Source organism: Scophthalmus maximus, chromosome 7, assembly GCF_022379125.1.
Source record: "Scophthalmus maximus strain ysfricsl-2021 chromosome 7, ASM2237912v1, whole genome shotgun sequence".
In the NCBI taxonomy this organism is placed as follows: Eukaryota; Metazoa; Chordata; class Actinopteri; order Pleuronectiformes; family Scophthalmidae; genus Scophthalmus; species Scophthalmus maximus.
The window spans coordinates 14,536,410-14,562,115 of NC_061521.1; the positions used below are offsets into that span (position 1 = coordinate 14,536,410).

The 25,706-nt window shown below is 40.9% G+C and overlaps 6 protein-coding genes across 18 annotated transcripts in view; 3 read left to right on the forward strand and 3 right to left on the reverse strand.

Moving 5' to 3' along the window:
* The window catches only part of scaper (S-phase cyclin A-associated protein in the ER), a 54,496-nt gene extending 52,570 nt beyond the window's left edge, over nt 1-1,926 (reverse strand). For 2 of the 5 annotated variants that reach the window (XM_035641238.2, XM_035641240.2), the window contains exon 1: nt 1,002-1,924. In XM_035641238.2, coding sequence (XP_035497131.1) covers nt 1,002-1,169 — 168 coding nt within the window. In that variant the 5' untranslated portion in view covers nt 1,170-1,924. Of the gene's footprint in view, nt 1-1,001 lie in introns of all 5 variants that reach the window. The other 3 variants (XM_035641235.2, XM_035641236.2, XM_035641241.2) reach the window with 3 other exon arrangements.
* Nucleotides 463-6,172, forward strand: rcn2 (reticulocalbin 2). 6 transcript variants are annotated; one of them, XM_047333528.1, is made up of 9 exons: nt 463-659; nt 780-855; nt 3,032-3,172; nt 3,264-3,366; nt 3,537-3,736; nt 3,843-3,956; nt 4,052-4,145; nt 4,404-4,543; nt 4,750-6,172. In XM_047333528.1, the coding sequence occupies exons 3-9, from the start codon at nt 3,032-3,034 to the stop codon at nt 4,891-4,893; spliced, it is 936 nt and encodes a 311-aa protein (XP_047189484.1). In that variant the 5' UTR covers nt 463-659; nt 780-855; the 3' UTR covers nt 4,894-6,172. The 6 variants fall into 6 exon arrangements, with proteins under 6 accessions (XP_047189484.1, XP_035497139.1, XP_035497137.1 ...); XM_035641246.2 differs by lacking the exons at nt 463-659; nt 780-855 and adding an exon at nt 1,847-1,920; XM_035641244.2 differs by lacking the exons at nt 463-659; nt 780-855 and adding an exon at nt 1,968-2,099.
* On the forward strand, nt 5,429-12,175 carry pstpip1a (proline-serine-threonine phosphatase interacting protein 1a). Of its 3 annotated transcripts, none has more exons than XM_047333524.1 (15): nt 5,430-5,565; nt 6,718-6,818; nt 6,909-6,983; nt 7,238-7,272; nt 7,383-7,489; nt 7,630-7,692; nt 8,108-8,212; nt 8,696-8,741; nt 9,017-9,096; nt 9,497-9,595; nt 9,742-9,838; nt 10,007-10,091; nt 10,229-10,305; nt 10,765-10,862; nt 11,548-12,175. In XM_047333524.1, the coding sequence occupies exons 1-15, from the start codon at nt 5,536-5,538 to the stop codon at nt 11,677-11,679; spliced, it is 1,230 nt and encodes a 409-aa protein (XP_047189480.1). In that variant the 5' UTR covers nt 5,430-5,535; the 3' UTR covers nt 11,680-12,175. The 3 variants fall into 3 exon arrangements, with proteins under 3 accessions (XP_047189482.1, XP_047189480.1, XP_047189481.1); XM_047333525.1 differs by having other exon boundaries at nt 10,768-10,862; XM_047333526.1 differs by lacking the exon at nt 6,718-6,818 and having other exon boundaries at nt 5,429-5,565.
* An 830-nt stretch (nt 12,176-13,005) lies between these two features.
* tspan3a (tetraspanin 3a) lies at nt 13,006-17,439 on the reverse strand. The gene is made up of 7 exons (XM_035641249.2): nt 17,247-17,439; nt 15,838-16,029; nt 15,510-15,584; nt 15,184-15,285; nt 14,905-15,057; nt 14,714-14,797; nt 13,006-13,818 (listed from the first exon to the last, which is right to left on the reverse strand). Exons 1-7 carry the CDS (start codon nt 17,307-17,309, stop codon nt 13,726-13,728), a joined length of 762 nt encoding a protein of 253 aa, XP_035497142.1. The 5' UTR covers nt 17,310-17,439; the 3' UTR covers nt 13,006-13,725.
* Nucleotides 17,440-18,433: 994 nt separating this feature from the next.
* ch25hl1.2 (cholesterol 25-hydroxylase like 1, tandem duplicate 2) lies at nt 18,434-19,357 on the reverse strand. Its single transcript, XM_035642911.2, has one exon. The coding sequence runs from the start codon at nt 19,355-19,357 to the stop codon at nt 18,530-18,532; it is 828 nt and encodes a 275-aa protein (XP_035498804.2). The 3' UTR covers nt 18,434-18,529.
* A 1,268-nt stretch (nt 19,358-20,625) lies between these two features.
* si:dkey-24l11.2 (uncharacterized protein LOC100034462 homolog) lies at nt 20,626-25,603 on the forward strand. 2 transcript variants are annotated; one of them, XM_035641261.2, is made up of 12 exons: nt 20,626-20,759; nt 21,449-22,042; nt 22,430-22,489; nt 22,583-22,635; nt 22,710-22,854; nt 22,977-23,356; nt 23,455-23,683; nt 23,821-23,935; nt 24,087-24,198; nt 24,301-24,412; nt 24,740-24,852; nt 24,950-25,603. In XM_035641261.2, the coding sequence occupies exons 2-12, from the start codon at nt 21,461-21,463 to the stop codon at nt 25,017-25,019; spliced, it is 1,971 nt and encodes a 656-aa protein (XP_035497154.2). In that variant the 5' UTR covers nt 20,626-20,759; nt 21,449-21,460; the 3' UTR covers nt 25,020-25,603. The 2 variants fall into 2 exon arrangements, with proteins under 2 accessions (XP_035497154.2, XP_047189495.1); XM_047333539.1 differs by having other exon boundaries at nt 20,642-20,964.
* Nucleotides 25,604-25,706: the final 103 nt, after the last annotated feature.

The window sequence follows — 25,706 nt, forward strand, 5'->3', positions numbered from 1 at the left end:
AGAGAGAGACAAGTGCCCGGGAGCCTTCAACTTTGACTATACTGTCTGTAATCCAGCCTGAGCCTTCAGCTCTCTGCTGAGATAGCAGCCACTTCGCCGGCCCACCTCGCTGCCTGCCGCCGTCTATCTGATCTCCACTCTCTTCTTCTGCATGCAGCTCCCTATATTTACAGCATCTCTCCTCTGCTCTGCATCCGAGCCACCACTCTCACTCCGTTTCTCATCCCTCGCTCTCCTTCTGCCACAACTCTGCACAGTCATGTACACACAGCGGGCCTGCAGCTCTGCACCCCCATCCTGTGTTGCCAGTGATGAGAGTAGAGCTGCAGGCTCAGACAGAGAGAGAGAGAGACACACACACACACACACACACACACACACACACACACACACACACACACACACACACACACACACACACACACACACACACACACACACACACACACACGGTGCATTAGCCACACTCAGTGCTGCTGTGGATCTGATTGGACTCTGCATGCGGTGATTCACAGGCTGCTGGGCGACAAAACACATGGTTTGAGTTTCTACAAACTGTGCAAACTTACAAACTGTGCAAGAAGCAGAGACACACGGGGAGAGCAGGGTACCTCATCATCATCATCATCATCTGATGCAGACCTCTCCACACTACTCGTGTGCGCCTGCATACCACACCCCCTGTTGTCACACCCATGCTTTAACGGTGACATGACAATACATTTACACACAAACCGATGATTATCATCCCATGGTTATCAATGCGTTGTGTTCTTTAGCTTTGGTAAGGAAGGCGGGAGACACACTTCAGGAACTCAGGAGGCCACCAGGCTGATAACGTCACACCTTCGGAAGGTGAGGTGATCCAAAATCCTCTTGTACTGTGGGAACTGTTAGCTAGCAGAGCGCGGTTCCAATCATCCAGTCGCTTAGCTCAGGTCAGCTAGGACGGAATGTGCGTTTTTTCCCGTTTTCAACAGAACAAACAGCAAATGACTTACCTTTAGAGCGGTTATGGACGTATTCTTGCTTTTGCCTCCTCCATGCGAGGAGCCGGAGCTGTTGCTACCGGACCTCTCCCTCCCGTCCCCACCTTGGCTAACCCTCGGGCCGAGACGGTGCTGCCCAGCGCCACGCCGTCGTCCATCGTGGCGGTTGTCTTTGGACATCGACCCCGCGGTGTGTTTCCACTGATGTTACCCGGCCGTGGCACCAAAAGCTCCGAGGCGCGTGTCAAAAACAGAAGAAACGATTTTCAGTGAAGCTTTGTATCTGGAGCTTGATTCGCTCTATCAGAGTCACGTGACCGATGACGTCAGACGCATCGTTTCTTACACACGCTCACGTGACCGCTTCGAATTTTTTTAAACTTTATTAAAATGAACACAACACACAAACAACGACAATGCTCGCATAATTCAGGTCGTTTGTTGAGAAACAAATGACATGCAAAAATCTGTGAACGTTAACATGAATGCATGACTGCGTCGAAATGTGATTCAAAGGTTTAAAATTGCGCGCCCTCGTTGGTTTGTTTAGGCGTATTGCGTTGTGTTGAATTGTGTGTTGCGAGGGTTATGAGCTTCTGTACATTGCGGACGCCTGTACCACGAAGCAGGAGTGACGGACATTGCAGTAACTTCATGTTTAACTCTGGCATTTCCGTCCTACGAAGCTGATTCTCTTTTACCGGGGTAAAAATCACCATGGCAACCTGTGCTGAACGGCTAACCTGCTCCGGAGCGGGTGAAGTTCGAGCACATAAGAGATCAAAGCCAGTCACCTGTCCAACTACTGACCAACCACATCACTGAGTAACGACAGTCATAATTCTTTAGGATTCTGACGGGGACAAAAGAGTTTAGAGTAACGTTACAAAAGATACAGCACAGCAGATAGAGCTCAACAGTGACCGCCGAGGTGACCGCCCACTTTTAGAACGGTTCCGGAAGTGGAGGACAACCTAACAGGAAGTGTTTAGAGTTCACAGTTTACAGACTAGCGTTGAGGCCAATCAGCTACAGACAAATTTGGGCCATCGGGTGGGACTGACTTTCATAGGGCAGGACTTCAAGCAGTCTACCATGGCAACCATAACGGTCGGGCGGGGTTTTGTGTTTTGTGTTTTGTGTATGTAAAGTCACCTATAACCAGAACTATCGGAACAAGGCTAAAGCGAGGTAGCCTCCAAAATAAAAAGCATGTAAACTACACGCTACAGTAGTACTTGTTCACTAGTTCTACAGACCGTACATTACATTTAGTGTGTCAAATGCTTGCACTATATACTTCTACACAGTTTATAATAATGTATAGCCTAAGGCCATCGTTGCTATAAATAGGGTGGACAAAATAAAACACATTACAAATTGAATTCACCTCCCTCAATGTGCATGGCTTTGCAGTATGTTTATATCAGCTTCATTTCTGTTCACCCTTATGCTGCACAGTCTAGCCGTTCAAAGACCTAATGGAAGGAAAGGTCGGTTATTTTGAAGTTCATATCCGGAAGTAGTTTCCTCTAGAATACATGACTGCGTCACCGCTTGTACGGAGAACTTCTCACGGTAATGACATCTTCCATTCACATTTACTACAACTTCATCTTCCCCGCAGTTACCGCAGCATTGGCCTGTTTGCGTTGCCTGTAACTGTTCATGTTGCTGTCGCTGTCGGTTTCGACCCCTCAGATCGGCCTGCATGTCTGAATCTGTTTCATGCTCTTTCTCTCAAACATATTCAACATCATCGGGAACGAATCGAAACCAGACAAGCACCAGTGTTTCTACCAAGCTATAATAGATTTCGTAGGTTTTGAGAATAATGCAAGGACGATCGCGGCTCACACACGCATGGCGTTTAGTTTGTTCAAACTTTCACCAGCTGGCCACAAGGTCGCTCTGTTTACCTCTCTGTTCGTTTGAGTTTTCTACATGCAAGTTACCCTGAAAGCATTTAATAACAAAGAAGTATTTTAAATTCAAAATAACTTCCCTTTATTTTACTGTTAATTCGTTGTGTTTATCGACAGATGGCCTCCTCTGGATTGTTGGTATTGCTGTTTCTTCAGTTTGGACTTGGACAAAGTTCTCACAAGCATCTTCCTGAAGATCATTATATTGGCCAGCAGCACAACCCTGACCACGACCTGAATGTCCTGATGGGAGACAAGGTCGCTAAAAAAACAAAATTCTTCATCCTGATTTCCATGCTTTATTCATCACCTGCTCACTCTTTGCTCTACTGATTCTATGCACACGTAGGACACAGAGGAGATTAAGAAACTCAGCCCTGCACAGCAGAGGGAAAAGATGATGGATATTGTAAAGAAGATTGACACAAATGCTGACAATCTGCTTGGTCCAGGTAAATCCCTCGATATTAAGAAAGACAGAAAAGATAAACCTTACTATGTTAAGTGCCTTGGGATAATGTATGTTGTGGTTTGGCGCTATACAAATACAATGGAATTGAACTGAATAAACATATTTGATTAAACTTCATACTCAGCATGCAGTGTTTGTTTTCCCCTTCAGAAGAGATTACTCTGTGGATTCAGCACGTCTACAGGAAATACGCCCTAGATGATGCAGAGGAGCGGTTCCCTGAGTTTGACACTGACAAAGATGGTGCTGTAACATGGGAGGAATACAACATGATAGATCCCCTCGATCAGCTCATCAGTTTTGATGACAGCACCGTTCTAGAGGATCCAGAACAAGAGTCTCTCAGACACGTAGGCACGCTTTTATTGTTCTGTAAATCATCACACAGACACACACACAGTGCCACATTCTAAATTTTGTGGAAATGACCTTAACATAGACTCATATCTCCATTAGCTGCTTCTGAAGGAGAGGAGACGCTTTGACTTTGCTGATGTGGACGGCACACCGGGCCTTAATGTAACAGAGTTTCTTGCCTTCACACACCCGTCTGAAGTGGATCACATGGCTGTAAGAAACATATAGCTCCTGCTCTTCCACCCGTTATTAGAGTGCCATATCTGTTTTATGTCACATTTGAATTATTTCCCCGATCTTTCTGTCAGGATTTTGCCATTGAAGATGTGTTGAGTGAATATGACACCGATAAAGATGGATTCATCGGTCTAAGTGAATTTATTGGAGATGTCCGTGGTGATGGTAAGACCACTGAGATCGTTTTTAAAACATAGAACTAGAATGGCACTCAGTACAGGCCCATGTCCCATCCTTACACCAAGTTTCATGGAAATCTCTTAAGTAGTTTTTGCATAATCTTGCTGACAAACAAACCAAACAACACTCCTATGGACAGGGGTGAAAACGTAACCTCCCTGCAGAGGCAACTATATGATACTCTGCCTAAGTTTTGTCACCTTATGCAGTGTTAACACAAATTTATTTATTTATTTCTATCAGAGGACTCCCCTTCCCAGTGGGAGATTGAGCAAACAGTGCGGTTTAAAGACCTTTATGATCAAGACAAGGATGGCAAGTTGGATCGAGAAGAGCAGCTTCGCTGGGTAGCACCTAACAGCTACGGTTCAGCAAGAGAAGAGGTAAAGACAAATTTGAAATACAAGGCAGGTTCAATTACAATAAAATGACTGAGTTTTAATGCAAATTATGAATTTAGAATGGTCTCTATCTATCGTCTGGGATTATAGGATTGTATTTCCTTTTCTGCATGATGTCATGGCATGATGTTATTCTGATTTACTTTTGTTTGTTTCTTTCCTTGTTTTTGCTCCGCTGCCGTCAAAAGGCTCTTCACCTCATCAAGGAAATGGACAGCGATGGAGACGGGCAGATCTCAGAGGCTGAAGTTTTGAAAAATCAAGAGACATTCATGAACAGTGAAGTGACAGACTATGGCAGACAGCTGCATGTATCACACGATGAATTATAACTTAACGTTCTAGCTTGTTGTAGGGTGCTATGTAGTTTATTTCCTATGTTGTACGTTAACATTAGTCATGGGATTCGCTCCCTTGAGAGAGATGTCCGCATCTGTCTGTGATCTATTTGCAGTAGTAAATTACATGGACAAAATAACAGGAAACATTGATTGCAAAATGGCCAGCATGGTGTTCAGTCTCACACTGACAATGAGAGGCTGCACAAACGAGTGTGTTGCAGAGATGTGTATATCATACAATATCATACCGCTTCGTTAAGGACATGTGAACAGAAGTACTGAAAAGTTTTTGTTTGTGTTCAAACCAACAGACCTGTTAATTACTATCAAAGAAATTGGAGTTTGTTCCTTTACATTTACCGAACTGTAATTGAAGAACCGCAGCTGTGTAACATTTAATATTTGTCTCCCCCGAAAAAAGTGAAACGACATGAGGTTCAGCCTGACCTGTTTCGGCTCTTCCTCATTTGAATCAAATATGTGAGCGTTGCTGTGTCAAAGCTGGTTTCCTGAGTGTGTCATGATCCGTTTCATTTGCACCAAGCAGCAGCCTGTTACACTGCTGTACGTAGTAAAGTTACTTAAATTTGAGTTGAGTGTTGCGATCAGGGACTATTTTTACCCACTACCAAGATGACGTTACAATTTAAAGATGCCTTCTGGGTGAGTAAGCGTGATGCTACAATTCCCTACATTTTTTGTTGTATTGTTAAGTGGACCTTGACTTTTGACTAAGGTGTGCATTATTTGAAGTGCAGACCTTTACCTTTCATTTATGCTTTTCATTTTGTCTAGACTGTATCACATTCTAGGTTAGTTATGTGTGACTGCAGTCATCTAAACTTTGTCCTGTCTTCAGGCTTCTAATCTTCTTTGCTTTATTTCCCTTTGCTCACTGAATAGTTACTTAGTTACTATTCAGTGACCTACGCACAAACATTGTTTTCTATCAGAAACCTGGCGTCACACGAGCTGGAGATTTCTTTCTCAGTACAACAGTGTATAAAGGCCAAAATAACAAATCAATACAGTTAACTTTGGGGGCTTTATCATTATTGAGGGTCTACAGATAAATACATGCTAATCTTGTCCCTCTATGTGTGTTTACTTTTCATATCTGCACAGAGCACCTAATTATGTGCGTGTGTGTGTGTGTGACAATGCATCAGACCAAACCCAAAAAGTCAATGTGACCAACACATTTCATACCGTAACCATAAACAAAGCATCTGGAACTGGCTACTGAGGAAGTAAAATCAGTTGAACTCTACTGAAGATCAGTTTACTGTGTGATGTTGTGTGTTTCCTTTTTCCTCTATATTCTCATCCTCTTATCAGCGATCTCATGTAAAACATAAACCAGTTATATTACCTGAGAACATCAGAGATTATTTTTTCACCAGTCGTTTTATTTCAACATCATTCAAATTTGATGAAAGTAATACTTTTGTTTGAGTTAGACTTGTTCCACCTGGTAGCTTTCCAGTCAAACCCCAGCAACACCATAAAACAGTTTACATTCTAGATGAGATACCACAATAATTGTGGGGGAATAAATGCACGGTAATCCGAGTAATCCTTGATATTCATATGATTATATTATTTTTATCATTAAATCATCAGCAATTGCACAGAGGTGACCATATGGGTCTTTAGAATATCGCACAATTAAGAACTTCTTTCCAGTTGACATAAAAACATTTTGGATTTATTTCAATTCTTATTCCAAAATGTAACATTGTATAAGATTCCCTGTGAACATTTTGCCTTAGGACTGAAAGTGTTAGAATTGTGATCTGGTATTTGTGGCACTAGGGAGTGGACTTCAACAGCAATATTGGGTATGAGACTATTATCCAGAGACTTAATGATGGCCGACGGACATGCAAAGACGTGGAGGAGCTCTTGAAAATGAGGTGGGCTCAAAAGCTTTGGGTGAATTGCGCAATGTGGAAAGTGACCTCAGTGAAATATGGTTCCGCTGCATTGTGCCCATGTCCATGTAGGTCATTGGCAGAGGAGAAATATGGCAAGGATCTGGTCACCATCGCCCGCAAGGCTGGGGGCACACATGAGATCTGGTAAGTGTGTTGTTGTGTACTTGTACTATATTTTTGTGAGGCGCATGTTGAGTATATACCTTACGTAGTGAGGACATTTTGGTTGGTACTCACTTTTTTAAAGGGCTGTTTTAGGACCTAAGAAAGACTTGGTTTTACAGTTAGGGTGATAGGTTTAGATTAGGGCAGGGCTTGGGGTAAGGCATTCAGATATGATGGCTGCGTAAAAATTTAGCATCTTCTAAGGATATCCTGTGTTCTTTTTGTTTTCACAGCACTTTCAGAACATCTTTCGATGAAATGAAAACACGTAAGCACAGGATACGTTTCCTGTATTGTTATTTATCTTTTTAGGCATTCATATTGTGCATGAGCCTCTCTGTTCTGAGTTCTTAGTTGTATATTTTGGCTTTTTTTCAGAAATTGAGAACATAGGAAACTTGCACATTCAGCTCTCTGGACTCCTGAAGGAGGAGGCGAAGAGAATGGAGCAGTTCAGAGACCGTCAAAAAGAACAGAGGAAAAAGGTAAATGCATCATAGCTTTTTTTTTCTTCTCAGTTGCATACAAAGGAAATCTAAAAGGAGATCTCTCTCACCCTGTGTGGTTTTCTGATGATGACGACAATCACTTATTTTTGTGACAATACGTTTGCTTTACTTTTCAGTTTGAAGTCATCATGGAGAAAGTCCAGAAAACAAAAGTCTCCCAGTACAAGAAAACAGTAGAAGTAAGGTCAATTCATAATATCATCTGTGTAAGAATTTTCTACTCCCTGCCACATTTCAGTCATTGAATGTGTAGTAGATTGCTTTTTGGGGGGGGACTTACATTTCCTGTACATTTGGCTCAATAGAAAAATGGAAAATTTATTTCATTGATGATTTGTACGATTAGACCTTGTGTTTGTGGAAGCCCATTCTAACGTTTCTTACAAAAAGAATCATTTCCGCTGTTAACCCTCAGACAGTTTTAGTGCATGTACGATGAGCAAGAAAAGTAGATCTCTACTTAAGAAGAGATCTTACTTCTCTCCACTGAGGAGGAAGTGAGGTCTCGGTTGATGCACTTAGTTTTCCTGCTCACCCCACCCACCCACCCACACACACACACACATAATGGTTTCCGCTCTGTTACCCTGCCAGTCTAAAAAATCTTATGAGCAGCGCTGCAGGGAGGCAGACGAGGCAGAGCAAACGGCCGAGAAGATGGGCAAAACTCCCACAGCCACTCCCAAACAGATTGAGAAGGTAAATCTTTGCTGTGGTACGACTCGTGAAAGTTTGAGGACAGTGAAATTCAGCAATGAAGCTAAGTGCATGTGTGTTGTCCTCCAGTTTGTATCTAGTTATTGTGGCCAAAAAGCACAGAGACACAGTGTTCTACTTTCACTGTCCCTGGTTAACATTTGAGCACCTTATTATCAATACGTGTTATAAGCAAATGCTTACATCAAATACAGATGTATTTGACACACTTTGAGTAGAATGTTTGTATATTTTGAACAAATTGCTGTTGTTGGCAAGCAGAGTGATCATTTCTGAGACAACACTGTGTTATTCCAGTTACTCAACACTGACAGAGATTGGGAAATGAAATTCTCTTTGACATAAATTTAGTCATTTATAAACTGGGGTTCTGGGATTTATAAACATTTTCCATTCATTGGGAAAGCTACAGGTTAAGAGTTATACAGGCAATATTTCTGTCCTGTAATTTTCCTTCTTTTTCAGATGAACAACAAATCCAAACAGTGCAGGGAAGCTGCAGAGGAGGCTGGTAAGGACAGAAAAAACAAGCGTTACTATGGCACCAAAGACATTCGTTGCATGTAGGAAGCTGCAATTATTTTTTTTAAACAAATTTTTTTTTTAAGAATGGTAATCACATTCATTTGCATTGTACAGGATAGAAATTTGGTTAGATACAGTATTAACCCATCTACTGTGAGTGTGACATATGTAAAGGCAACAATGAATGTTACATCTGTGTTATAGAACATATGAAGATATTACCTTCTATTGTTTACATTTTTTTTTTTAATTTGTCTTTAGAGAAACAGTACATGTCAAACATTGAACAGCTTGACAAGACCCGTCAAGAATGGGAATCGACGCACAACAACACATGTGAGGTAAAGTATGAAAGCTCCTCTTACAGTATACAGTTCACGCAGTAGCTTAATACATCCTAAAAATGTACAGACTTGAACCAAGAGTGGAAATACCCGGGGCCCTTTTCTTCAGTGGGGATGTGTAATACTTCCTATGATTAAGAACAAATGAGTCACTCATCTACAAAACGTTTTTTGGGCAACTACGAGTGAGACTTCCTACATATGATCTACATTAACACAGCCGAGGCAACCTTTCAACAACTGTATTCAGCAAAACACACACAAACACACAAACATTTCAGAAGTGTGGACAGCACTACTGGACAGTGTTGTATAGTGCCTGCTGTACAGTGAATGTGCTGTGCTTCAGTGTTGTTTAGATGTTACACATTTTTCCAATCACAGTGTTGTTGCGCAGTTGTTTCAACAGCAGGAAGAAGACCGCCTCAGCGTACTGAGGAACGCTCTGTGGGTGCACTGCAACCATTTGTCGATGCAGAGCGTGAAAGATGATGAGGTGGGTGCAGCACTTACACATCTGTATGACCAGATGTGTTACAGCTGGGTGCAGCTGTTACACATCTGTCCGAGACAAACCTTCATCAAACCCTTCAGATCACACTGTACTGCAAATTTGAATTTCAATTCAAACTGCTCTTTCAGTGCTTCGAGGATGTGAGAAAAACATTGGAAAAATGTGAAATCATCGCAGACATCAACTGCTTTGTGGAGATGAGAAGCACTGGCTCAAGCCCCCCAGGTAGGTATCGGCACTGCAGCCTTCCTGATTTGGATTTGAATATGTTCTGACTTGGAAATTTTGATACGATCTCTCTGCTGTTGCCAAAGCAGAATCTCTGGCACGTTTGCAAACAGATGATGCACTGTGTGTTGAGGCAATTGTAAATTTCATTTTATTTTTTTACAGCTCCAATTAAATACGAGAATTATTACAACAGGGATGCTGCAACTGACAGAAATGGCAGTGCTGGATTTGTTGGCGTCATGAAAAGGTTACACAATTCAAAGCAACGAATGATAATGAAGACAGTGAAAGATGATGACAGAGTGATGACAGAGATTATTGCATGATTTTCTTCTCCTCTAAGTATTTAATTGTGTATTCATGTCCTCTAAATATCATTTTTAGGTTTTCAAATCGTCTGCAGGGAAATTGTTCCACTGGCTCCAGAATGAGCATCATTGAGCCAGTTGCACAATCTGATGGTAAAGTACCAAATTTATTCAAGTAACGCTGCAATTTCCAATCTTTTCTTTATCCTTTCAACACAGGGTGTGAAGCAACTATAAAATACACAATTTAGTTATTATTCTTTACACCCACCAGGGGTAACTAACAATATGAAAAAACATAGAGACAATAGACATGGACCGACCTGACATAAATAGTAAAGAGAAAAGTGGTTGAAAAGTCCAGCCTCTGCCTCTACAGGTTGTGAAATGCAAAGTTGACTTAAACACATTGATAATTGCAGGACGGATACTTGTAGTGCAGCATCCACTTTCATCCATATCCATATGTGATTAATTGTGTTCAATAGCATCCGAGATAATAAAAAAAATCTATTAAAATGTTGAGCTGTCAGCTGCTTAGTCTCTATCAAGTGGCTTCACACAATAACTGGACCAATTCTTTATTACGGCAATTCTGTCTAAACTCCACAGCAGAAACTTCAGAAGGAGTATATGCTTCCATTCCTGGACATCAGGCGTCCCAGCCGAGCTGTGAGGAATATAAGGCCATGTACGAATATGAAGCACAGGTCAGTTTCTTGTTTCCGATGTACACGAGACACATGTAGAACTCAATAATAGGATATCAAATCTTCACACAACTCCATTGAAATATTTTATAAAACTGATCATGAAAAAAATATCCAATAATGTAATAAAATGTCTAAACCAATAATCAAATAATCCCTTGATTTCTGTAATAATACTCACTACAGAATAATTAGAAAAAAGTATTATATGGAGATACAGCAGTAAATGAACGAGATTTATTTATTTGGCTCTTCATATTTGATATCATAATCCAAAATTATAGCTTTGCTAATTTGAGAATAATGATACATTTACAAAAAACAATGCATTTCTAAAACATTAACACATTTTGGTGGCAAATTTGGCCCACTTATTACAATAATGGGAAATTATGACATTATTAGTTTCTGCAAAAATATGGTTAATCAATAATGTAAGAACCTCACACTTACATAATTATTTATTTCACTTTTGGTACAGAGATTATTCCATTATTGGTTGAGACATTTTATAGCATTATTGGGACCACTACATCTTTGATGGTGTTAAGTAGATGTTTTACTTCAGTACTGTGGTTATTACATTATCGGGACATTATTACATTATTGGATTCTACAGACACATTCAGGGTTTCTAACTCTTGTTCACTTTATGAATAATCTGTTGTTTTCTGTCTTTGTTCAGGGGGAAAATGAGCTCTCTGTGTCTGTTGGGGACGTTGTGGTTGTCAGAGATCAAGCTCAGGACGGTTGGTGGATGGTGGAGAGGAACGGCCTTACTGGACTGGTTCCTGGCTCATACCTTGCTAAAGAATGAGTTCACCTGATGTCACATGTGGGGCTTGACGACTACTAAATTTCTTCTCAATATAATATTTTGAAATAGCCCTGTCCTCTCAAGTCACGTTACAAACTGTAACTAATACGTATGTGTATTTGATCACCAGACCGTGACATTGAATGGCTGACTGCAACCCAAATTTTTTTGTAATCTTAATCATTTCAAAATCGGATACTGTGCACAGGGGTTCTAAGATAGAGAAGCATAATCCACTGTTGAATGACAAGTTATTTATTTATATCATTCTACTGACTGCTCCTTATACCCATGACAACTGTCACAGTGCATTAAGGTTATTAATATGTTGTAAATTAAATTATTTTATAGTTAAAGTTCTACATTTTGGGCAGAATGTTTGATTTCTGTGTAGTTACTCTTTCTGTTCTGAATGCTAAAAAGAATATATGTTTGTGCATGAATGTTTAATTGTATTCATTCAATATGATTAACAAATACTCAGTTTCAAACTCTTTTGAGGACTGACAGTCACATTTGTTTTTTCTATCACTCTCCTTCTTCATCTGCCTTTTTTCCTCCATCAACATGATTCTTTTTTTCTCTAGGGAGGTTGAGTTTTTTTTTTTTTACAATTCAGCTGATCCACCATCTGCCATTTCCATCACTAGGGGTTGACACCTGGAGAATGCTATTGTTTTGATTAGGCACTGGGTGATGCAGTTCCTTTTTTCCAAAAACCGAGTTGTCATTTTTTTTGCGAAAACCACGAATAACAGGATGAAAGCCAGGTTTATAGGGGACCGATGTGCAGATGGTGTCATTTTTCTATTGTCATTACACTGCGCAATCACTTTTTAACATCACAATGACAAGTTTAAGCCAAAAACTTTGTCTCGTATAGCCCATTTATCGTAGCAGACGGGCAGTAACCAGCCCAACTCTGCGACTGCTCAGCCACATGACCCAAGAACAGAGCTCAGGTGCATTTCGGAGCTACTCTACAGGTACTTTCGATTGATGTGGTTTGGTGTCACGATTCACATTAAGAATAGTGATGCATTTGGATGCATCGCTAACCAAAGTCTATCAAGTTACTAGAGCTGAGTCCTTTTACCACCAGTTTAAGTGTATCTGGAGTGAATTCAGTGGTCACAAAATGATTCACAGGCAGTTATAATTCAATCTAGTGAATCCAATAATAATTAACATGTTTGTATAAAAGATATAAAGATAAAATATTAGACAGAAACCCATTACAAACCACTATCATGTGAAATTATTTGAATAAGGGTTTTGTCAAATTGGATGAAATTCTCATGAACCAATAATCAAGCTAGAAAAACATTTCAAACTTTCACTTCACACTTTTATTTACATTCTTGAGTCTTATTTAATCAGCAAATCAAATTCTCAGTATACTGTTGAGACAAAGACAAACAAAGCAGCTACAGGACAAAATCTATCTTGTGTCCTCTATCACTACGTGAAATACCTCACATATCAAAAGTGGATTACAAGGTTCCATTCTTCAAAGAAAGATCTGCTAATCCAAAGCCAGTTAGGTTTAATGGTTTACACACAAGAAGTTGCTTCAACGTTGACTTTGTGGGGAGACTGAATACTGCTGGTGAAAGTGGAAGTTTTAACCAGACCTGAAGTGTAATAGTAGTAGTGTAGGAAGAAAAGTGGAATTGGTCGTAATACAGGGTGAAATTATGTAGTCTTCGTTCGTTCAAGTACATAACAAGTTTAAATACAAAATATTTCAAGCCATACATGGAATAAATGACCCTGTTTATATTTTACTCCATACATGACTGCATGAATTAGCTAAGAAAGATGATTAACACCCTGATGCCATCCTCAGAGCCAAAGCTTGATTTCCACATCTCATTCTCATTGACCATTACAGACCTTGGTCATATGCTCTTTATTTGTATTTTTTCATGAAAAACTGGCAAGATACAGTGTGTAACTTTAGTGCGGTTAATCCGTTAAGGTTAGTGTGGTACTAGATTTCTTTTTCATGCTGAAAGTGTGTTATGGTCATGAATGTGTTTTCCTCTATGCATAGGTGGCCCCTGTAATAAGAAGCTCATAAGCAGGATCTCGGCTTCTGCGGCACAGCACGACACATGTACACAGCATGCCCAGCAACTAGGAGAAAGAGACAGACACCTCGTTAGTGTTTTTCATCTTGACAGGTTTTGGACCTCGTGGTGTGGAATCTGGATATTCCCCGTCTGTGTGGAAAATGTGTAGCTGGAGTGGTAAGCTTAGCTTAGCACAAAGACTAGAGAAAACCGCAAGGTTGGCTCTGATAAACCTGTTTCCAGACTAACTAAGCTAACCAGCTGCGGCCTTAGACAGTTATTGATCTTAGTGGTTGTTCAGAAGAGGTTGTTGCTGTTAAACAATCATCAACAGTTGATAGGGAAACATTTTCCTCAACCTCAACATACAGTATCTCAGAATTGTAACATACTGCAAAGGAGAATATTTACATATATTACTTTTGTAACTGCTGCTGATGAGCTTTTATCATCTGCACCTTGGCATCGACAATTAATGAGTAGCCATCTTCAAATACAGTAGACGTCAGAAACATAAAAAAAGGAAAAAGGGGATCCATACTTTGGGTTAAATGGTTGTAAATATTCAGATAAAGGTGGTTTAAGGGTGACAAACAAAAGATTACTAAATCCAGCTGGAAACTTGTCATCCGGGCCGTTACTCACCCCTAATCTACTTGAAGAAGCAGAAATGTCAAAAATCTTAAAAAGTAATCCACGTTTTCAAAAAGGGACAAAAGTTTTATTCAGAGGGAGTTGAAACACATGTTTAAGTGGTAAATTAGTAAAAACAGATCATATCGACTTTGAATTTGTCTAAATGTCCAAGTCTCACTGACTTCTTCAGTATTTCTTGATACTTTAGTGACAAAGACTATGACTGTTTTGTCCAAAAACTTAACACAAGTGAACATGTTTTATACTGACAGCTGGTGATGGTACAGTATAATGAAATAGGTATGGTAATGAAAGATAAATACCTGGATGGCAGCAAATGTCAGAGCAGTCCAGATGATATACATCATGATCTCCTTCAACTTCTTCACCACCAGAGCCTCACAGCCCTACACACACAGAATATGTTTAAACATAGGAGGAGGAAAATTCTTTCCATGTTTTAAGTAGGAAGCCTTTGGTATGAAAACTTGACAAATTTAAAAAATCTTTTTACTTCTTGGAAGAGATCTTCAGGACGAGTTAGGGACCCCGTGCAGCTTCCAGTGTTAGTTTTGCAGCAACTGATTGGTACGCTGTTGTTTTTGGATTCTTCATACCAGTGTGTATACTGCCAGTCTGAGTAATTATGGATCCCACAGCACTGGAGCTGTTAAAATGACAAAAATTCAATACTCAAACTACTGTCAACTACTTGCAACAATTCTCACAGCCACACAGGTTAAAAAAAGCTCTAAATTGCTGTCAATAATGGCGACAGGGTGTCTGTCCTCACCTGTCTCTGAATATAGTCAATGGCACGGCTCTGGGCGTTGCTATTGGTGCCGTTGTACTCGTCATACACTTTCTTGATAGAGGTATTAACTTCATTTTCAACCTGTCAACAGATGTGAAGGGTGAAACTACACATTTGTGAACACATCTCCACATCTAAACAGTACAAATCAACATGGAGCAGGTTAAATGTTACAGATGGCTGACCGATTGTTCCTTCTCTACTGGATCAGTATTATCAGAGAACTGTGATAATGAATTTTATAAGAATAGAACAACGCAAAGAAAAAACAACTATTTCCTGATATTTGTATTTGACTTCCTCACCTTTGCTCTGTAAATGTATCCCAGAACCACCACTGCCACTTCCGTCACGAAAACCAGCAGGAGAATAATCACAAACTGTGGATTGAATTCAAGATTTAAAGATGCAAAACATATTCATAAAGATACACAGACTACGTGCACTACCCCATGTCCAAGTAACCTCCTTCATACCTATTAATCTCTGCTGGACTGAAATGTGAAAATTGACAAAATTCTTATGGCATCCTGAAGTCCGGCTTTGCATTTTTAAACATTTCAAAGTTAATCTTTGATTAATCAGTCAGTGTGAAGACTACTCTTCTGACTCAAGTTAAACTGGTTTACTGACCGTTGTGAGTCCACAGTAGCTCTCTCTCACTGTAGCGCAGCATCCAATGAGCCCAACGAGGAAGAGCAGGGCTCCGACTGCGATGATGACCACTGCTGGGATGAGCGTATACACATCTTCAAAGAAGTGATCGTAGTCGTCGTATGTGATGAAGACATAGGCTCCAACGTAGCATAGGATGCCAGCAGCGGCCTGTGGGTGACAGAAACATCCAACATTTCATTCAAGCCTATCCATAAAGGGAAATCAAGTGGTAACACCTTGAAAAACCAATATGGATGCAGCTGCATACTGTACATCATCTGTAAAGTTCCTTGAGATCATGCATGTTGTGAGTTGGTGCAATACAAAAGCATTTTTTTATTGAATTTACAGTACTTATCCTCAATGATGGCAAGTACATCACTCTCCTTAAGTACAAACTGAAGGCACTTGACCTCACTTAAGTATTTCCATTTTCCACTTTAAACTGAGAAAAATACAGAATTGTTTACCCACGCAATTTGACAGCTATAGTTACTTACTAAGTAAGTTTTTCAAAGAAATCTTTTGAGAATTTAAAGAACAATTGTATATTTAAATACCATACAGTATGTAAAGTATGTGCATTATTCCAGTAAACTGACCTCCAGAACGACTGAACCTGCAGTTTACCAGAATCATAAGGGCATTTTACCAACAACAAGATTATTTTATTACAAGTAAAATGAATTCCAGCCTAAAAAGACAGTATTGCTCAATTAACAGTTTTACTCTCCAGGTAGAAAACGATGTGGTCTCCCAGCTTTTGATTTCAATCATTGATTATGGAGATGTCACATTCCAGAACTCCAGAAAATGATTTTTCTCCATTACATGTAGTTTGTATCAATATCTGTTGATTCGTTATCTTATATATCATGAACTGCTCATTGCTTAACTTATACATTACCTTATCATTCATTTGTTTCCACATGCCTTTTCCCTTTCTACATCATACCGATATCTTTATTTTTTTAAAGACAATGAGAGACATGCTTTTAAATCTAAAGCACAAACCGATGTATTTATTTGATCAGTTAGATTAGCAAACCCATCATCAGGTATCTGTCTGCTGCTTGGCGGAATGACACTAACTTAACCGTCCCCTCACCACTGAGAGTGATCGTTAGTCTAACATTTCCTCTCCACTTTGAAATGACAGTTGCTTCATTTAATGGAGCCGTTAGCGCGTCATCATTTGAGCCAACGTGTCGTCTCTGGAGGACTATGCTCTCAAACTTAGTCACTCCCTGGTTAAACAAAGCTAGGCTAACTCGGCTAGCCGAACAGCTGACTGGGACCTTCGCTAGCTAGCTAGCTAGCTCGCTAGCTCGCTGCTGCTGCGCTTGTGACGCATGTTTAAAACAGCCACAAGCCTCCAGACTTACCCAGAAGATCAGGTTGAGAAACACCAGCACCGTCTTCGAGGACGTGATTCCGCACTGCCCCATCTTCAACACGGAGATTCGTCGGTGTACGCGCTGGAAGGATGACGCGGCTTTTCTTTACTCGGACATGTCCCGGACAGCTCCGCCACTCACACACTCCATGTCCGGACTCTGTGATCCGGCCGCACCGGCGCCTCCGCAGCGCCACCACCGGTCAAAACACAATACGACAACAACAAACCCCTCTGCACACGATTAACCACCTTATATTATATTCTGTGTGCAATCCTTTTAAAACTTGTTTCTACAGCCAGCTCCTGGCTTTTATATTCGATATAGGAAGTCACATTCTAAATATGAATATGTTGAATTACTTCGAGACTGAAATTGGAGAGCTTTGCTGCCATCTAGTGCTGGAATATGTCATTTGACTTTAACCTTCCGGTCCCTCATACACAAAACATTTAGAGTATCACTAGCAGACTACTATGATTAAGGTAACATGACCTCAAAAAGATGAGGTATACTGGTGTTTCTACAGAAATCCAGATTTTAGATCATTAATAATGAATTAAAGGACACCCTCAAGTGTTGTAGTTGGTACGAACTCTTTTCTGTATATTGTTGCACATCATGTGCCAGCCATACATTTAGTGACAAATGATTAATTATTCATGTCCTCTCCAGAAAATAATTCCACATGTGTGTTCACCCCTTAGGTTATAATGAGTAAATTGTATCTGTGCAATGAAGATTTAAAGTAGAAATGTAATCAAGTTGATTTTGTATCTTGGCTGAAAACATTATTTAATAACATGAAACTAAATAAACTGAAATAAGCTAACACGAAATGTGATCCTGGAAAGAGTCCTGATCCTGGAAAGAGTCCGGGGGAAAAGGATGGATTATTTACATGAGGACAAAGGTAATGCAAGACAAGTCCCAAGCTCAGGATGACTTTCAGTGGAAAGAAACCAGACACAATGGTTGACACATTCATTTTGGTATTATTTAGATTGTGCACAGTTTTTTTTTAGTTTTTTCTTTTTAGATATGATAGACAGATTTGCACATTATCATAAAAGTTACAGAAAACTCTCACACATACAATACAGTCAAATGCCTCCACTTTCATGAAAAGGAAAATGTAGTTTTCTCTTCAACTTAACCCTCTTCACGTTTCAATATCCAGATGATTTGGATAAACAAACAAACAAAGACTGACACATTGAAGACACAGATCTTTATCTCTATATAGTTTCTACCAAAAGTGTAACAGCCTTCTATTTCAGAGAGGCAGAGAAGCTGACATCAGCATATGTGCCAAATATTTTGTCCCAGTGGCTGAAGTGTGGTGCATAGTTGGTGTTTGGTTTCTGATGGTGAACATCATGCTTGCTGGGCCCTCCGTATATGCCAAATGGAATCAGACGTGATGTCGACCAGGGGAAATCATAGCCACAGTGATCCTCTATAGAAACGTAGACATGCAACACCATGAAGGCCCACGTGGTGAGAAGATGGCATCGCAGGATCACAGGATTCAGGGTGGTCCAAAAGCCAACTGTGACCAGCTCCCAGCCGCTGAGACACTGAGTAGCAAGAGCAAATGGAGATGAGTAATTATGATGAATGGCATGGAAAGTGACGTACAGCCAGCGGATCCTGTGATGGAGCAGGTGCCAGATGAAGTACTGGAAGTCAAAGAGTAGGAGGTTTCCAATCACTCCAGCTATCAGCTCCATCAGGAACGGAGCCTGGTCCAGGAGGTCGACAGGCGGCCTCCATACCCACTGGGCCACTGATGCTGGGAGCACAAGGAACACATGGTTGTACAAAGTGACACCTGCACAGTGCAGCAACGTAGATGCTGTTGGCCGTCGGCTGGGTTGGATCTTGAACTGCTGGATCCATGCCCACTTGTCCTCCATGATGTCACAAACAAGGAAAGGGAGGCACAAGACAAAGTAGGAAGACACAGTCAGAACAATGGGGAAGAGTGGAGACCTCAAATAGTCTTTGTAGTTGAGCCTGAGGTTGTCCCACACAGGCTGCAGCAAAGAACTGTTTCCTACGCACCAAAAATCTACACTGATATCCATGAGATTCATCCTGAAGAAAAATAATCCTAAAATCCAAATATCTTAAGCCCCACTTGAACTTAACAATAATAGAATAAAAGGAAACAAACTGCAGTATTGTATAAAAAGACATAGTATATTGAATACAGATCAGGTGTACTCAAGTGAGCTGTTGTACTGATACAGTACAATTGTTACCAGCAGTGAGCTGAGTGCACAATCTGAGCAATAGTCAGTGGAAAATATGCTAAATGTCAATATGTATATGTATCAAGTGATTATAGAATTTATGAGAAAGTAAAACAAATGATTTTCATGTTTGAGACTTCAGCACTTCAACAGGCACCCTGTTACAGCAAGCCTACTGTAGGTCTATCATTTTTTAAAAAGGAAGGAAGTGTTGAGACAGATATCTCACCACGAGGTCTATTTGGCAGCTGGAATTTTTTCTTTCAATCCCATCACATGACCTTTTACTCAGAGATGGAGTTTGAACTGTTGTTGAGGAAATTCAATTTAAATTCTTATTCTGAGTAATTTAAGGATTATCCATGTTGTGTTAATGATTTAATGATGACTTATGATCATTAACACAACATGCTACTACTATTAATCTGTTAAAGTTTGTTCAGCTTGGAAAACAGTTTTTTTTAAAGAAAATTAAAAATGTTTACAAAAGCTTAGTTGATTCAAAGTAATTTTATGAGTTTTGAAAATGTAAAACTGAATCATTTGTATACGTAACTTTTCCGTATAAAATCCTATTAAAGACAGATTGCAAGCCTTCATCATGAATTGGATCCTCAATCAGCATTGAGGGTTTCAACTCTCATATCCTGATTTTGAGTTCTGAAGTGGTCTGAAAATTTAAACTAGACACTCAATTAAAATAAAAAGCAATTCTAAATTTGCAATGTGAGAAAAGGGTTCGTTAACAGTTTACAGTGTCCTAAACATACTTTGTCATGTAATTCCTTTCACCGGTATAGAGGGAACTTTTTCAGCCAACATGGATGACATGTCTTTTAAATGCGCCTAAAAATGCATAATCCCTCCATTGCAACTGGGCAAAAACTCCATCTACCAATAAAGGTTGAGTGACATGACAGAAAACTCTCAAAGCTTCTCAGTTGCTGATTCCAAGGTAAAGGGTGAACTGAGAACCAAAACAGACCGACCCTGCCTCTGATTTGTTTAGGTTTAGGCAAGAAGAGTGATGATTGGTTGGCATCCAGGCAAGATGCGAGGATAAGCCAATCATAAGGCAGGGTAGGGGCGAATCTAAAAAAAACCCCGTCGTACGTAAGGACGTAAACGCTACTACGCTTCCCACGCACGACTACGTTACTCTCGTAGCACGGAATAAGACTTTCACTTGACAGGCAACTCTTACACGGAGCAAACCCTTGGCCGGACCCGTGTGTATATTTAGGTAATGTGCTTTTTCCAACGATAGCTCATTTGATTTGAACGAAGTGACAACAGTAGCACGAGCATTCCCTGCGACAACTGTTCGTACAGTCCAGCTGGGCAGCTAGCAGGACGGCTAACGTGGGTCTGTCAGCACTGGGCTGGGTGGCGATGGAGAACATGTCGATGCTTTGCCCGGGCCCTGATGCTACACTGTCGGGCCAAATGTATGTGGACACCCCTGTACACGGCCTACTTCGGATCTGTCTTTGCTTTGATCACGACTGTTTTTTAATAATAATAATAATAATAATACCCTAACCTTAACCCTAATAATCACACAAAGTACTTGCTAATGCTGCAGTATATATTGATTGTTATAGACCTGTGATTCTTTGATTGCGAAATAATGTCTTCCTCCTCTTCTTCGAGCCTCTACAGTCTACACCCTTCGAATTAGAAAGGGGTAATTGCTCCCTGGATGATCTGTTCACAACTCATGTGAATGATTAGTCATTGGTCTATTTTAATGGAGTCAAAAATGTTGGTTTGGGAAACCTTGTGTTGTTTTCCTGCATTTCGTGGCAGTGTCTTGGGGGAAACATATTTGCCTTTTTCAACATGACCATGCTCCTCGGTGTTTATGTTTTAACAAAAGAAGTGGCTGCATCTCAACAATCTGTCACTGTATTCTTTAATTCATTCATTCAGGTGTCCATAACAATGGAGGACGGTGAGGGGGGACCGACAGGTGAATCAGAGCCAGTTCCTCAAACACAGCAGCCGTGCCGCTTCTTCTCTCAAGGGAGACACTGCGCTTTTGGCAAGAGATGTAAATTTCTACATGTGAGAGATGACGCCAGTGCTCATGAGAGGAAACCCCTCAGGACGTCCAGCCAGCCAGATGCGCACCCGGACCCCGCAGGGAATGGAGGGCACAGGTCTACTCTTGGTAATAACTCCAGGGCTGGCCGCCGGCCCTGTCGATACTTTCTCTCAGGCCACTGCACCATGGAGGACAGATGCCGCTTCTTGCATCCACCGCAGTTCCCCCTGGTGGACGACCTGCTCGTTTCCGGCAACCTCACAAGACCCGCTCAGAGGATGCCACCAGTGCCCCGCCCCAGCATCCCGCAGGAGATCCAGCTGTGTGATCTGACGGAGGACGTCGCCGAGCAGCTACGAGAAACGGAGATAAAGCAGCTGAAGAAGCGTTTTCCCAAAGACCAGCTGATTGTTCAGGAACGAAGTGACGGCAAAGTCACATACTACAGGGTGACTGTAGAGGCCACTGACCCAGACTGGGTACAACATTTTCTTCTTCTTCCTTCTACTGTATCTCTGCTATTTCACCACACACGTAGTAGAGAACAAAAATAAATCCAGCTTCATGTTGTTTATATAATACAAAGTGAAACTGTATGACTGACAGCAGCTACAGTGTGACTGTAATTAGCACAGGATTTGTATCAGGCTGTTCCACTGAGATTGAATTAAGTCTTTGTGTTAGAAGGGAAATTGGGTAAAGCGGTGATTAAAACTTTTGGCAATTGTGGCTCATGTGACAGCAAGAACTGGAATTGCAAAGTTATAATTGGTATTCCACTTTTCCTATGTGGTAACATAGCGCACGTGATTGAACACAGTGGATAGTTTGGAAATATCTGACATTCTTTGCGCTCTTACTCGCAGCCTTTTGACCTTAAAGAAGTTGACATCATGGTGAGCTTCCCAGACAGTTACCCACTGGAGGTAAAGACCATCACTCGGAGTTCTTTAATACGTTTGACTAACTGACATGAACAGAGAAGTTTCTCATGACCTTGATTTGTTTTCTTTCCTCAGATTTTCACGTTGAATATACCATTGGATCAGGATCTGCCACCAGTAATGTCAAGGTAATAAAAAATTCAGAATTTTGAATGATTGGTGTTGACAACAGTCATTTTTTATAACATTTCTGCCTCTGCAGATGTGTACAAGAAGCATCTCTGGAGTGGCTTCAGGCCAAGCATGCGACCAATCAGCTTCGGGGAAAGGTAGAGCTGCTCTTCCGGCCTTTTCTCCGCTGGCTAGATCGTAGTTTGGAGAGACTGTTCACTGAAGGAGCCAGGCAGGTGAGACTACAACACAACGCTTGTGAATATTGTGTCTTCCCTTTGAATTTACTCACCTTTTAAATGCTTTAAATATTTGTGCTCAATGTTAACTGTAACATTTTCATGTTGAATGTTTGCAGTTAAAGAAGGACATTGATTTAGAAAAGGCTGGACTGCAGTTTATACCATACCAGGAGCTCCGGGCAACAGTGTGTGAACAATCGGAGCATGACCCCTCCTCTGACCCTGCCTCGGACGGCACTGCTGCTACAGGTGCGGATGACGGAAAACTGGAAAAGACAGGAGGTGAGAGGACGGTGGATGGAGGAAAGCGACTGCATTCCGGCTGTGAGGAAGAGCCGCCACAGCAGCCGCAGGAGGAAGCTAGTCATCTAGTGGAGAATATTAAGATCAGTGATCCCCGCAGAGGCACAGAGGTAAAGGTGCTGGGACTGAGGCTGGGAGAGAACACAGCCACCGTAGTTGCCGAAAAGATTACAGTTTGCCTTCAGTGTAATAGGTAAACGAAAAGGACAAAAACATGATAAACGCATCAAAGATTAAGAGCTGATCCTGAGTTGTTAACCTGGCTCTGTGCTCCCTGTGTCCTGTCTGCAGGTGTAAGGTCACTGCAGACCTATTTCTCACTGGAAGGACAGCCTGCACAGCTCAATGTGAAAAGTGCAGCGCAAGCATCAACGCTGCGTTCAGGCCCTGCATGCTGCACCATTACAGCGACGTCCTGGGATACCTGGACCTCCGCAATGTCGCACCCGCCGACCTTGTGCTTCAGGACTGTGAACTGATGGTGGGCTGCCTCAGCTGCTCCCAGGAGTGCCCTGTGCAGGTAACAAAAAATGTTCTGCTCATTGTCCCATGTGAAAAAAAAAAGAAGAAGAAAAAATCAACATGGTGAATGAAATGTGTCCTGACGAGCTCTTACTTTCTATGAAACACCTTTTATTTGTTTTCATTTGTCATTAGAATGTTTCCTACGGACAAACAAAGGAGTTCAACTGTGAGCACTGCCACACCAAACTCAGTATCCTGGCTGAGAGCATAAGATTCCAGTACATTCAGCCACGTGTCGACAAATCAGGTCAGAGCTCATCTACGTTCGTTATCAGCTTATTGCTCTTTGTCTATTGTTATCTCACATTGTCATTTAAAACATACACAACACATCATGCAGAGACATGAATATATGTTTACTGTACTGTACTGACCCCCCTCCCCCCCTCTTTATGCAGGTTCAAGCGCTGTTAATTCTAAGATGATACGAGATCCTGCTGTGCAAAAGGGGAAGCCACTGCCAGAAAAAGGAACATGCAAACATTACAAACAGAGCCACCGCTGGCTAAGGTAACGTCCTAGCTGTGTCCTGTCTCACTCAACGTGTCTGATATCTGAGCTTAGAGATGCACCAGGAGAAGTTGATGGGAAGTTTTGTACCTGTGTTCGTAGGTTTCCCTGCTGTGGCCGGGCTTACCCCTGCGACGGGTGCCACGACGAAGACCAGGACCACCCCATGGAACTCGCCACCAGGATGATTTGTGGCTACTGTGCCAAAGAACAGGTTAGCTTAAATTTTTAACACCTTCTCAAAAAAAAAAAACAGTCTCAAAACCGCAGTCATATGCTGTAACTAAAGATTTGGCATTTTTCATTTAATTGAAAGCCTTATTATCAAAATATACAAAAGATTAGTGCCACGTATGGAACCAACTAAGGTCCAGACAGGAAACCTGGAAATGATTTTCAAAAGAAGAAACAATGCGCAAATGGAGAAGAGCAGAGAGACAGAGAGTTGTCTTGATTGGCGCGCTTAATTTATTCAGTAACAATTTATAAAATAATCTTTCCCTTTTTTGAATGTAATCCCCATCAACGTCTGTTGTTGCAGCCATACGGCAATGGGAAGCCTTGCATCAGCTGTGGGAGCATGATGACGAGGGGCACTCGCACCAGCCACTGGGAGGGAGGACTGGGCTGCAGGAGCAAAGTCAAAATGAACAGGTACATCTACCCAACGACAATATATTAAACATTAAAAAAGATTGACATTTGTTTCACTGGTTCAAAAAAGTTAAGGATGTCTTTCTTTTCACTTCAGAAATGATCGACATAAATATGCCAACACCAACAAAACGGTTTCAAGGAGGGCAGCCAGTGAAAAGAAGTAGCTGGCGAAGAAGAGCATTATGACATAATGACACATGAATCATGGTTTCAATGAAATTGTCCGTCTCCCCAATAAATCATGTTGTTATGATCATTCAGTGGGAGTGTGAGAAGTGTTAATATTCTGATCTGCATTTAAAATCTGAGCACTTAACTCTGGATCGAGTTGGAGGTTAAAGTCATTTCTGAGTTTGTATAAATCTCAGGTTTAGCTGTTCAAGTTATTACATAGAATGGTGTCGACAGTAAGAAAAAAGGAAATGCACGCAGGTCATTTGATTAGATGACAGTATCATTTCAGGTAGTCCAGTGTTTTAATCTAACTGTCCAGGTTAATCCTGTTTTAATAGAAGAATGTAAAAAATTAGGTACACAGTTATCGCTGGACTATAAATACAAAATTAAGATTTGTTTTTAGATTTGGAGTGGGTGGTTGTGGTTTAATTTTGAAATGAGGAGAAATTTATGTCAGGAAGATTAGAATCTACTTGGATTAGAAGGCTACACATTTATGAAGAAGAAGGTCCATATTTCACTTTTACAAAAATGTTTTTGTCCTTCAACGCATTAAAAATGTAAAAATGTTTGACCCTGCACTGGTTCTTAACGTGAGTTTCAAGTTTATCAATATTTTTTGTCTAATGCCTCCCTGTGCTTGAACGCTTTTGTTAATCTGCTTGTGAGGGTCT